Genomic DNA, 14,769 nt, shown 5'->3' with positions numbered 1-14,769 from the left:
GCATCTAGTTAAAGCATGTGTAAAATTAATTTAATGCTACTTCCTAATTCGAGTCTGCGGTCTGTCGTATTATACGTAATCAAAACACGTATTTAAACCGTCGCCAGAGACGTAAATGAGATATATTCGTTTCGTGATAAATACGAAGCGCCTAATTTAACGCAATACCATTCTGTTGGCTATACTGAGTATGAAAAGAAACGCACTTTCGTTTCGGTGGGTATATTTTTTTTAGAGATTAGTTCAGGAGGCTATAATATCTTACATTTTCAATTCGATCAAAGTATGTGATATTTCTAAGATCACATATTTTTAAGAATTTAATAACTTTGCAAATGAGATATAAATTAAGCCAGAGGCTCGCATAATACAATGTTTATTCCTAATATATGATACTGACAATACCGAAAAACACTCTGGTAATACCCCCCTCCCTCTCTCTCTCTCTCTCTCTCTCTCTCTCTCTCTCTCTCTCTCTCTCTCTCTCTCTCTCTCTCTATATCTATATATATATATATATATATATATATGGCCATTGGTACCTCGAGTTTATGGTCATAGGTTTTTATGACGTTGCAAAATAGATGTCAATGATCTAGGTCATGAAGCGATATCCTTTATTTCTAAATAAAATGTCAATTTTTTTTCTTCCAAAAACAAATAATAATAAAATGTGTTGCATATTTTGTTAAGTTGTAAAAATGCACACACACAAAAAGAAGTAACAATCAACTCGAACTTGCTAAATCGGTTAATGGTCCCTATCAGAAATCAATTTAGTGTCACACGCGATAAAACATGTAGAAATTTACCACGAGAGTTCAAGCGTAGCAAATGAGTACATTAACATAGACACGAAACCTCGCATGTGCAGGTGATTGTAAATCACGCGAAGCTGTCCACGTGTAAGTAATGTATTTTAACACTGCACTGGACTGAAAAGAACTGTTTTACCAGTACGATACACTCATATCTCATACGCTGAAGTAATCTATTTGCAGTAGAAGAAATGTATTCTCACACCATTGTCAGTTGCAATTATTGTATTGCGAAACGAGTGCGGTCAGCAAAAAGGTATCATGAACAAACACCATTACGGCTATTAGTGCTGGAAGCGGTTTTAATTTCACTTTACCGTAATCGGTTTGTATTAACCGATCTACTTTCGATCGCCGGTATACAACTGTGTAATATGTAAAATATGTGTGTGTGTGTGTGTGTGTGTGTGTGTGTGTGTGTATATATATATATATATATATATATATATATATATATATATATATATATATATATATATATATATATATATATATATATATGTATATGTATATGTATATGTATATGTATATATATATACACACACACATTGAAATAATTTTAAGATTTTAAAGATTTATCAAACAACACTCAGACACATTACAATGTGTAACGACAGGACAATTCAAATACATAATTAACATACATGACAAGACCAGGGATCAACATAGAAGTATCTATAGTTAACATAGAGCTAAAGATATGCAATCACAATAGCTCAAATGTACGGAGAAACGTCATTTGACAAGACTAAATAATATTTTGATAAATATAGCTAGTTTTTTTCTCAATAATTGTGCATTACATAATGACAGCATACATTTCATTTTAGAAACGCTAGGATTAATTGTATAATATTGTTTTATATATCTTTTTCTAATGTTTTCAATATTATAATTTTTACAATCTCCAATATCAGTATTACAAAGTTTGCATATTCTATTTTCTCTAGGAACATTAAACCATCTTCCAGTTTCGATTGGTAATCCTAAATTTGACGTACACACTTTAGTTATCCAGCATTTATTTTGGTACGAAAATCTCGACAAATAGGTTTCGAAGTAAAATTCTGTTTTAAATAATGTATAAAATTGACCCCTAGAAGAGTTTGTAATGTCGGAGAACCACTGTTGTACGAATTGCTCAAAGAGGTTTTGTTTTAATTCTTGTTTATACGATTTGAAATCATTATTTTGATTGGCATAGATGTACCCCATTCACGTGTTATCGAAAATACTTTAAAAAAATAAAAAATTCAACCACTTAAATTGATTTCTTTCACCACTCTGACGCCATATAACTGTAAATAAAATGTGTTGAGTGCGTCATTAAATAAAACATTTCCTTCCTTCTTTCACCACTATTTAATGAGACTGTTTCAATGCATTTTAGGACAATTTCTACCTTTGTGAACATTCACCATGGTACTAAAAGGCCCCAGAATTTCACCTATTGTAAATGTTAATACCATTTCATATACCGGTATAACAGTCCAAGATATACCTCCACCAAATTATACCCAGGGTTAAAGTGGGCTAGCCTGTTTTATACCCCTAACCCTAACCCTCATTTTTTATTACTAACCTGTATACAAAATAAATAAATAAATAATAATAATAAATGAAAGAGAGGTATATTCTGGGCTAGCCTGTTTTATACCCCAGGGTACCGGTATATTCTGGGCTAGCCTGTTTTATACCCCAGGGTACCGGTATATTCTGGGCTAGCCTGTTTTATACCCCAGGGTACCGGTATATTCTGGGCTAGCCTGTTTTATACCCCAGGGTACCGGTATATTCTGGGCTAGCCTGTTTTATACCCCAGGGTACCGGTATATTCTGGGCTAGCCTGTTTTATACCCCAGGGTACCGGTATATTCTGGGCTAGTCCAGTTTATATACCCCGGATAGTTTGGCGGGGGTATATTTTGGGCTATTATACCGGTATGCGTTATTTACATATGCGTGCAGATATCTAAAGAGTAAGAATAATTACAGTCAACATTTCTTTAAACAATCGACTACGGAATTAATAATCAATCATCATATTGGTTGAACACAACCGATCGTTTTTTCTATTAATTATAAATAAGCATCGGGAATACCTCTGGGTGTATACTGCCAAAGAAAATCCCATAGACAACAATAGTAACATATGTGGCTAAAACTCCTACCTGCAGCGTCTCAATCGAGATAAACGCAACGAATATAAATACTACCACTCCTTACCCTTAAAGTGAATCAGAAAAAAATGGGGGTCAAGCTGCTCATTTCTGAGATAACGGGTACTAGCGTCTATGACTACCCTAGTTCCGCACAAAATTCGAGTACTTTTTTTACAGGTACCTCATATATGTTTTAAGCATAAGGCTACTTGACACAGTGGTACTAGATGAAATAAAATTGCATACATATTTTGCCCAGATGAAACTATATTTTTTTTACAACCAACACACTCACATTTATAACCAATCACAGGACTTATGGTGTTCACTTCTCTATCAAAAGTTGACCCAGCCGGAAGTTATTTGGTTTAGTACTACCCACTATTAGTGTTACAACGACAAATCAAAAATCCACTACAACAGCAGCAACAACAACAATACGAGGGAACCCGTCTCCCGTAAGTATATTAAGGGTGGGCGGTGGGGTGGGGGTGGGGTAGGGTGGATTTGGTATACATTCTAAGATACTTTTTAAGTGTACTTGAAATAATCCCTAAGTCATCACATCCCTAACCCCCCCCCCCCCCCCCAAAAAAAATCCTGGATCCGGCCCTGTCAGTAAGCACTATTTCTTTTCTCATAAAGTTGATCTACGATTTGGACAGCTGTAGTGGTCGAGTTGGCGAGAGTTGGGGTATTTTTCAAGTGTAGTCTTAAAAAAAGAACTATTTTTAAAAAACACAGATGGAAGACATACCTCCCCTAGAATCTGCGTCTGTTTTCTCGCGATCTGCGCGCGCTCTGAAGAGAGGTCTATCTTTAAAATCGTCTACAATAGTGTTGTTTTCGCCTGTCGTACATATTTAAGCTTTTCTTCTCTGACATGACGATAAACAACGTATATCAGTGACTGCGCCGATGAAAGAAAGCACAAGAAAAGCCGTTCTTCGTTTTCGAATCGCTTCGGTGATTTCCGACAAGCGATTTCCGACGGAGGCGCTATTTTTATCAAGCGCGAATCGCATACCGAACAGAAATGTGGGCTTCTTTTTTTAAACGAAATATGATTTTTTTTTTTTTTTTTTTTTTTTTTTTAAACACAGATCTGTGACATACTTTTCTACCTTCTAATTGAAACAGTGTGCCGAAGTGGCGAAACAGTCTGAAGACTGCTTTAAATCTGAAGAGGTATTTTACACAGGCAGTAGAAAAAAAGCCCAACTAATTTCCAAACAGACACGAGGAGTTACGTGTTTTGTGTCGGTGTATGTTTGCGAGTGTTTGATAAAGAACGAGACGGAAATGCGAGGAATGCCTCTTTAAACACACTGTCAATCAATAACTATTATGGCGGGAAGATGATTTTGTTGAGCGACACCTCAGCACATTGTTAAAACCAGTTACTGTTGAGTTTCTATCGTTAAGGTTTTCACAACACGAGATCTAGAGATATGGATAAAAAAGCAATTCAGGTTTTTAGAGATAGAGAGGCATATAACTGTAATAATATAGAACTTTATTTGAACGACGAACAAACAAATCAACAAAACAAACAAATCAAACACAATAAAACAAAACAAACAAACTAAACACACAGAAACCCCACAACATCCTCCCAAATACCATCCCCCATAAAACCCCCCAAACCAAACAAGAACACAACACGGAATAAATAAACAAACAAACAAATAAATTAATTAATTTATAAATAAAAAAATAAAATCAATGAATCAGTCAGTCAGTCAATCAATCAATCAACCAATCAGTCAGTCAGTCAGTCAGTCAGTCAGTCAGTCAGTCAGTCAGTCAATCAATCAATACCAGAACTCACCCATATCACAACCAACAAAAAGCAACAACAAAAAACCCCAACAAACACCCCCCAAAAAACAACAACAACAAAAACAACAACAAAAACAAACAAAAAACAACAAAAACCAACAACAACAAACAAACCACACCTAACAATGCAGTAAAAAAACAACAACAAAAAAACAACAACAAGCCCCCACCAACTCCATATAACAAATCATACAAAAACTAAAGAGCAAAACTAATACAAAATTAAGAATCCACATATAGATCGACACTAAAACCACAAACACTAGTATATTTCTCACTATAATTACAACGTCCTAACTGCTTTTACAACCATTGCAACATATTTATAAATATCAAATCCTTTTTAACGACTAAAGTTGAGTATAGTTTATTGTTTAGAATATCAGTTTCTGTATATCGAATTTGTTTCTGGTTGTGCTAATGTTTGTAGTAGATTTCGTTTTACTTCGTAGACAACATGCTAAAATGACAGCAAGCTTGGGAAAGTCCCTTTAATGCAGTATTAAAGGGACATTCCTGAGTTTACTGCACTTCTTAAGATGTTATCGACTGAGAGAGACTTTTTAACGATTGCAATTACATATCAAATATATTTTTCCGCATAAAATATTATTGGCTTTATATTAAACGTGTTTCTGATCGTTCTAATATTTCTACAAATTAAATTTCATTTTATTTCCAAAAATATAATTTGTTCGTTCGTACGAAATTATTTGAAGACAAAATCCAGTTTGGGTTTCTTACAAATATTAAAACGACCAGAAACACATTTAATATACAGACACTGATATTCTAAACCAGAAATATATATTTAGTATGTAAGTTTAATCGTAGAAATATTTTATTAGTCGGAAACATCTTACAATGCAGCAAACTCAGGAATGCCCCTTTAACATTCGTTTGCTAACATTAATGTATTTGTAACATATTCCGATATTAATGTAGTATTAACGTAAGTGCTAATATAGGCTACTCTTTTACGACAGACAGCAAGGGATCTTTTATTTGCGCTTCCCACAGGCAGGATAGCACAAATCATGGCCTTTGTTGAACCAGTTATGGATCACTGGTCGGTGCAAGTGGTTTACACCTACCCACTGAGCCTTGCGGAGCACTCACTCAGGGTTTGGAGTCGGTATCTGGATTTAAAATCCCATGCCTCAACTGGGATCTGAAACCAGTACCTAGCAGCCTGTAGACCGATGGCCTAACCACGACGCCACCGAGGTCGGTATGTTGCTGTACTGTCTACGTATGTGCTAACACAAATGCATTATGAACGTATGCGCTGATATTTATCGTACATATTCTATTCATTAAAACCACTGTGAGGTATATCCAAAAACGTCTGTTGTGATTACACCGTGTACCTGCAATTCGCAGTACAAGCTGCTACCGTGTACTGCTACATACATACTAGTGTAGTATAGAGTAGTGTACAGTGTATAGTGTTGTATTGATGATAATAAGTTTCTGTATAGTACTTCTTTAATTGCTTAAGACGTTTACGCCATATAACCGTAAATAAAAATGTGTTGAGTCCGTCGTTAAATAAAACATTTCTTTCTTTTGATTAGGAAGTTGAGTAGATTTGTAACTACATGCACATGTACTATCAACAAACATTTCTGTTCAACCTAAGACTTGCATTATTTACAGTTTAGGAAATGTTTTTCAAATCCTGTAATTTTCATGCTTTTATATTATATATATGTATATTTGTATTCCTCAAATACCATCGTACGATGGCCCTGAGTGTAATAAAGTTCTGTTCTGTTCTGCTTAACTAAAAACTCAAAATATGTGTTTTATATATACACCCCCCAAAAAAACCAACAAAAAAAACCCAAAGAAAAAACAAAACAACACCCCCCCCCCCAACAACATATGTACACAAAAGGAACAACCCGCCACTACCTTCCATATAATGTTTTTATTATCCCTCCACCAACAACCCCCCCGACAAATAAACAAATACACACACACACGCACACACAGACACACACACACACACACACAGAGACACACATACATACACACACACACACACACATACACACACACACTCTCTCTCTCTCTCTCTCTCTCTCTCTCTCTCACACACACATAAACACACACACACACACTCTCTCTCTCTCTCTCTCTCTCTCTCTCTCTCTCTCTCTCACACACACACACATAAACACATAAACACACACTCTCTCTCTCTCTCTCTCTCTCTCTCTCTCACACACACACACACACCACACATACACACACACACACTCTCTCTCTCTCTCTCTCACACACACACGCACTCTCTCTCTCTCTCTCTCTCTCTCTCTCTCTCTCTCTCTCTCTCTCTCTCTCTCTCTCTCTCTCTCTCTCACACACACAACTAAACAAAACACATGCATACAAAGTGGATAATTTGCGACATAATCTGTTCAATAACATACCTTCTTTGTTTATAATTTTAAATAAATTATTTACGGGAAAGAGAACAAAGTAAAATTCAAGAGAAAATCAGATCCCAGATTATCAAATACAATTTGTAATTGATAACATCAATTATTAACTGTGATTTTTATTTCTGTTACTTTCTCTTTCGATTCGGTTCACTTGTTTCACTGCCAATAAACGCTAATTGCCGAGTCTGTGAATGCAGTTTTTCTAAAACAAGGGTGTTGTAAATGTACACGACGTTTGATGCGTCTAAGACAAAATAATGATTAGTTACCGATGTCTTAACTGTCCCTGAACTTAAATAAAGGTAATGTTTAGACACTATTACTGATTTATAGGAGCGGCTCCAGGGGTTATTGTATAGGGAACCAACCGAGTGTGTAAGGAGGGTATTCGGGGGGGGGGGGGGGGGGGCGACCTGTATTAATTCCCCTACTCGAATAAATTTCTCCTTTTTAATATATATATTTCAAGAACATTTTTTATTTTTTTTCAATATATTTTCCCGAGAAGCATGACTAGGACCCCCCCCCCCCCCCCTATAAACTTCGCTCGCTGCAATGTTGACCCCTCCCTGTATTAATTCCTACACATTGTCCTTGTAGGAGGTTGGGATACATTTTATAATCACTTTAAAGGGCATGTCCTGAGTAGTCGCCGTTTGTTAAGATGATGTCGATCAACAAAGACTTTTCAACGACTGTATTCGGTCTTTTCCGTGGGATGGTGCATATAAAAGATCCCTTGCTGCTAATCTAAAAGAGTAGCCCACGAAGTGGCGACAGCGGGTTTCCTCTCTTAATATCTGTGTGGTCCTTAACCATATGTCTGACGTCATATGACCGTAAATAAAATGTGTTGAGTGCATTCCCTTCCTTCGTTCCAGCCAGTACACCACGACTGGTAAAGGCCGTGGTATGTGTTATCATGTCTGTGAGATGGTGCATATAAAACAATTCCTTGCCACTAATGAAAAAATGTAGCGGGTTTCCTATTTGACTTTGTCAAAATTACAAAATGTCTGACATCCAATAGCCAATGATTAATAATAAATGTACCCTAGTGGTGTCGTTAAACAAAACAAATTTCTTCTTCAACGACTGTAATTACATATTAAATCTACTTTTTTTTACATAAAATATCTTAAATATATTAAATTTATTTCTTATCGTCCTTTTGAACTAGGCCACATTTTAGTTTATTTCCTAATATCTATCTATCTATCTATATTGTTTCGTACATACGAAATTATTGGGATACCAAATTCAGTTTGGTATACTAAAAATATTAAGACAATCAGAAAAACATTGAATATACAGCGACTGATATTCTAAACAAGAAAATGTATTTAATATTTACAGTGCTGCAAACTCACGACGGTCCCTTTAACAAGAAGTGTTCTGTCCGAATCTTTAACATTTCAAATCTATATAAATTGTTTAAAATTGTTACACGGCGGGTACTACCATACAACAAGTTTACATCCGCTTGCCTATTTATCTCACAACTATAAAAGCTAAATTACTTTTAAATTAAAGTAACAAACCCTAGTTTTTAACCATTACGACATATCTTTCACTATTAAAGCCGTTTTTGAGTTTATTTGTTTTTTATAATTTAAATTAGAAGCATTTAAATTTTATCATTTAGGATACTAATATTTGTACACCTGGAGAGATTCCAGGTTTTTGCAATACCTCAAAATGCACGTTCGTCAGAGAGGTAATGGTTACTGAAATAAGCTTTAGGGTTGTTTTTTTTATGGTATTTACCCGTTTAAACATCACATACTTTAGCTTGTCTCTGTTATAACCTTATCCAAATGTGTTTTGCAGGTTTGTACATTAACGAGACTCAGTGTCCATTTTTATGAGGTAAAACTAGGGACGGTGCTTTTAAACGTGTTTAATAATATCCTAAATATTTGTTTAATGATTTATGATTGTAATATTTTGTAAGGATTTTGACAGATTATAATCCTTTGTTTTTAATCAAACTACATAATAATATTTAAAGATTAATATTTTCTAAGTCAAACTGTCTTTAAAATTATTGTTCAAATGTTATTGAGAATAGAATATATATGTATAATGATAAAATAGAAGGAAACATTTGTACAGACAAACAGACAGATAGACAGACAGGCTAGGGTCGTATCTAATTGATACAATTCAAAATAAGAGTTGGTAGGTAGCTGGGTGGGAGGGGTGGGGGGGGGACAATAAAATACAAATCGTGGCACAGCAGTAATAACAACGGATCTTCTCCAACTTAACAAAAGTAATTTAAATAAATAAATAAATAAATAAATAAATAATAAATAAATAAGTAATAGATAGATAGATAGATAGATTGATAGATAGATAGATAGATATACACAGAAATAAATAATTAAATAAATAAATAAATATTTAAATACATAAATAAACAACCAATAAAATTAATGAATGACAGAAAGAAAGAAAGAAAGAAAGAATGAAAAAGAAAAAGAAACACGAATATAATTTGCCCCAATACAGTTACATTTTTGTTTTTCCAATATAGACACACACACAAGTATCTGTTGAGTTTTGTAGCGTCGTTTCCTTGACAGATTTCATTTCGACTCGGCCATCGAGCAATTGGCACTATATTAAATCATCTGAAATTGACCTGCTCGCGAAAAGGAACTCTTAGCTTTCCGTTCATTAGCAATAAATAGCGCTGCTGACATCTTTACTTGCCAGCAATGATGCTTTAGGAGCATTCGCCGTTTGTATCGTGTAAATGTCTAAATTGCTACACTGAATTATGACCGAAACGAATTAAACTGTCCTTAGTTTTATAACGGTGTTGACGTTTTTATTTTTCTCTAAACATGGTCGATTTGGAATTTAAAATATTACTATGTAATAAACTTAAACTGCTGAGGATATTAACAATGATGATGATGATGTTGATAGGTAATAATAATAACAATAATAATAATAATAATAATAATAATAATAACAATAATAATAATAATAATAATAATAATAATAACAATAATAATAATAATAATAATAATAATAAAAACTATAAAAATAATAACATTACCTCTAAAAATGGGCAAGTTTAAAATGATTAAAATAACCATAAGTCAGTATTAAAGGAACTGGTCAGAATTTTCCTCCATTGTAAAATGTTTACGACTTAAGAGATCCTCTTTGATGACTAAAATTACATTACATTTTAAATCCTGTTTAGAATATCAGTATCTATAGAAACAAGGTGTTTGGTGTGTTTTTGAAGTTTATAGTAGCGCAAACCGCAATTTTACCTTCCAATAATTTCATACGTACGAACAAATATATATATTACGAAGTAAAACGAATAATGAGTGCTACAAATATCAGTAGACGACCGCAAACATATCAGATATACAGACATTAATATTCTAACTTAGAAAATGTATTTAATATGTACATTTAATCGCTAAAAACGCTATGTTACACGGCTAGCTTTGGGTGAGCATAAACTTTCGCCAAATTTTCTATGAAACTTCAAAATTTGCAAAAAAAAACCTCAGTTAATTTATAACACAATATCAGTTATTACATGAAATTATTTCGCCAAGTTAAAATAAAATTGGCCAACTGCTTTCAATATTCGAAATTGGCGAATCTGGGAGTATGACATTTATTAGGACACATCCTACAATGGCTGCAAATTCCGGACAGCTCCTTTAATGTGAATGTTGCATTATAATAACTAATATGATTAGAATACACACATGTAAATGAACATTAAAATGATAAAACAATGATTTAATTTCCATTACTGTAAATAGCCGCTGTACAATAATTCCCCATCCTCTCTCTCTCTCTCTCTCTCTCTCTCTCTCTCTCTCTCTCTCTCTCTCTCTCTCTCTCTCTCTCTCTCTCTCTCTCTCTCTCTCTCTCTCTCTGTAGAAGCCTATGTTCACTTTATCCTACACATATCTCAACGTAGCACTTTAGCGAAATTTCGATGCGGCACTTTACCCTTGGAAGTTGAAATTGGTAGATTTACAAGGCCAATATCCCCGTTAAATCGTCGCATTTGTAAATGTTGTAACCAGACAATTATAGATGATTTAAAAAAAATTGATCACGTGTAATTTCTGTTCAGATTTAAAAATGAAGTTATTGGATGCAGCCTCTATGATAAGCTCTAACTCTCTTGACTTATTACTTATGAACCAATTTAAATAACTTCTGTGTTCTGCCATCTTGGTTAAACTGTTGGCCGCTACTCTTTTAACCATGTTCAAGAGAGAAAAAATAATTAGTGTATAACAATTTTATGATTGCTTTTACTGAATAACCCAAATCAAATTTAGCACAAGTATTGTATTTTATAATAAACGCATATTAAATTATGCTTTACTTAGCAGTTAGCACAATGCGCTTTTAAATATTTTAGAAATTTAAAGGTTTGGAGTGTATCGTAGGCCGTTTGGCCGCATGCTGTAGTTTTTAACGTCTGTATACATATACTAGTATTTATATTGCATGATTTATGTACATCATGTGACACTATCATACACTAATTTTTATTTTTCTTCTTCTTTTTTTTAAAAATCAATGTTGTCGTTTGACAGTTTGGGTGTATCTTAATAATGTTTCGAGTGAACGTAACTGGATAGAGAACAACACACTCCCACCACAAAACTTAAACTCATATTTCAAAAACTATTTGATATATTATATTATAAATGCTCTAGCTATTACTTAGTTATTTCGAAAACAATTGGTATAGTTTACATTAATTTATATTACTTTTATTCCACGTCGGAAACTGTTAAACGCAATACAGTTAATTCATGTGTGCGTTTTAGTTCGTCTTTTTGAGAGAAATAATACATATATTTCGTCGGAAACGAAATGAACACAGCTTGAAATTGACGCATTGTGTGTTTGATGTCGATTGCCTCGCATTGGTTACTTGGTGTTTCGTATGCCTTAGTTGGAAACAACGTGAATGTAGTAAATAGACATCAATAATAACATAATGAATTAAAATATATTGTACTATTGTTAATACTGTCAATAAAATAATATTATTTAATTATTAATATAAGACTGGAGGATCAGTAATATTTGAGATGTTTAGAAAGTAATGCAAATAATATATTCTAGTAATAAAACATTTATTAAAAGAAAATATACCTGATTATGTAAGGTAATGCGTGTCGAAAATAAAATAAATATTATTAAATAATAAATACAATTATTATTGTTATTATTATATTATTATTATTATTATTATTATTTGACATCATCATGACGTTTTTATGACTAAATGTGTTTGATCCTTGCTTACAAAATTTAAAGATAAATTAAAACAATTACTAATTATTTATTTGTTTTAATTTTGTTATGAACAACATACTTACTAAAATGTTATTCTTTAGAATATTTATTTTTACCTTACTGATTAAAAATTATTTAAAAAATTACTTTCACGAATAAAATATACATTTCGACATTTACAATCCCAAATGAAATATATTTTGTTAGCACAACATAAACGTACTTAGCTATTTAATCTTTACATAAAGATAATATATATTATCGAGTTTAATAACTCTAAACAATAATGAAAGTATTAACAATAAATATTGAAGTGCTAGGTGTCATGTTTATATTTTTATACAGCTTATTTATTTATTCTTTTTTGTTCTTAAGTTTGCAGAACGAAAATGAAAGAATGACACAATTCAAAAATACAAATACAAATAATGCAAATAATGCAAGAAATATCACTACTACTAATAATAATAATACAAAATTATAATTATAATAGTAATAAATAAATAAATAAATAATAGTAATAATTAAACAAATTAAACTAAATACAATTAATTGCTAAGTTTATACTGGTTTATAAAGTGTATGTACTCCTATAACTAATTATTCATCTCCATCTCACTTTAATCTATTTATGCTCCCGTGTTTATAAAATAAATACTAAAATACACAGCAAGTCCATTCCAAACGTAAACAATGATAAACTAATTATATTATATTTTAGTGTTTACTCGTAACTCAATTTGTTCGTGAAACGCAAAACCGCCCTGGATTTAACGACACCACTGGACACAAAACAGATTTGATTAAATTCTCTATCTTCACTTGTTCCATTTTAAAGAGAGTTTGACAAGCAAAATCCACACGAAGATTGATGGAGTTAAACCGTAGTAAACTTTTAAAACAGGTCATTCGTCGGTTTCCGTTAAAAAAAAACCCAACCAGGAACGGGTTCGGGAGCAAACGCGTCGAAACAATTCGAATCGCATTCATCATTTACGCGCCTTAAAAAAAAAAAGGATTAAAAGAATTCTTTCTTTCTAAACCGTTTTTTTTTAAATCACACTTTTTAAAAAGCCATAAAATCTAGTTCATTTATTGGTGTCACTCCTAAAACCCCAACAGCGCTATGGACGTTGTTGCCGGGGCCATTAAACTGCGTAACAGAGAAGTCGTTTTATTGCCCTAGCGAGTCAGGGCGAGAGTCGAGACCAATACATCATTCTTACCTGCTAAACTCTGCCGTTGTTTGGCGTTCTGTCGAGACTCCTTCATCCACGGATAAATCTCCTGCTTGCACTGGGGCGGGCTAGGGTGCATGGCGAGTCCCGGCCCACAGGATAGCCCCTGGGGCTGCATGCACGAGCTGCTGTAGGGCTGGTCATTGTAATCTCCGAGGGTAGGGCAGTTGTCGGGGTTAGCCGAAGTCAGGTGGCTCTGCACCGCACAGCTCGACTGTCCGTAATAACTTCCCGCGTTATCCGGAGCAGTATTTCCGTAAGCGAACGAGTTTTCGTATTTGAAACCACCATTCTCGTTCGGAAAGTAGCCCTGAAACGTCGGCATTTGGTCGCAATAACCCTTCTGCATCTTTCGAATTCCAAACTTTATTTCATTCTGAGAGCCGATCGAAAAATTTACTATTGCCGATTATCGGTGCATGTTTCGACCGCTAGTGGGTCACGTGACTTTCCCGTAGCCAATGATCTTCTCGCCGGCGCTCCTTCTGTTTACGTTCGCCTGAAAGAGAGAGACACGTGAATTGAAACATTTTCCGGCAATGAAATTGACATCAATTATTTGTATAACCATATAAATCGCATAAATTACTCTTGGCTGACAAAATTTCGTTTAAATACATTCTATTTTCTCTACTTCTCTCTATTCATTGCAGGTGGTTATGGCGAGATTCTTACTGTGCCGTTGAACGTATTTTCGTGTACCACTGAATACCGACACCCCTAGTCAAAAGGTAGCCGAAAGTGAGGTCTAAGAAGATTTTTCTCTATGTCAGACATTCGTGGTGTAATAATTGTGTCATCCTTTTGTTACTTTCATGTTGTCTTTGGGAGTCGCTTTGATGGGAAACTTACGGTAAGATGAAAGGAATGAAAATACGGACATCTCGCTTCCTACGAGCAGACAACGTCTCGTCATTGTTCGTTGATCGATGGTAACTTTTCATGGCGAAAT

General features: G+C 33.9%; 1 protein-coding gene across 1 annotated transcript in view; it reads right to left on the bottom strand.

Moving 5' to 3' along the window:
• Positions 1–14,304, bottom strand: part of LOC121385414 (homeobox protein Hox-B4-like) — a 19,316-nt gene extending 5,012 nt beyond the window's left edge. Inside the window, exon 1 of the mRNA XM_041516085.1 lies at positions 13,806–14,304. Coding sequence (XP_041372019.1) covers positions 13,806–14,166 — 361 coding nt within the window. The 5' untranslated portion in view covers positions 14,167–14,304. The remainder of the gene's footprint in view (positions 1–13,805) is intronic.
• Between the last annotated feature and the right edge of the window lie 465 nt (positions 14,305–14,769).

This window comes from Gigantopelta aegis, chromosome 11 (genome assembly GCF_016097555.1).
Source record: "Gigantopelta aegis isolate Gae_Host chromosome 11, Gae_host_genome, whole genome shotgun sequence".
In the NCBI taxonomy this organism is placed as follows: Eukaryota; Metazoa; Mollusca; class Gastropoda; order Neomphalida; family Peltospiridae; genus Gigantopelta; species Gigantopelta aegis.
Note: the sequence above shows the minus strand (reverse complement) of the source record. Positions and strands in the feature narration are given on the sequence as shown.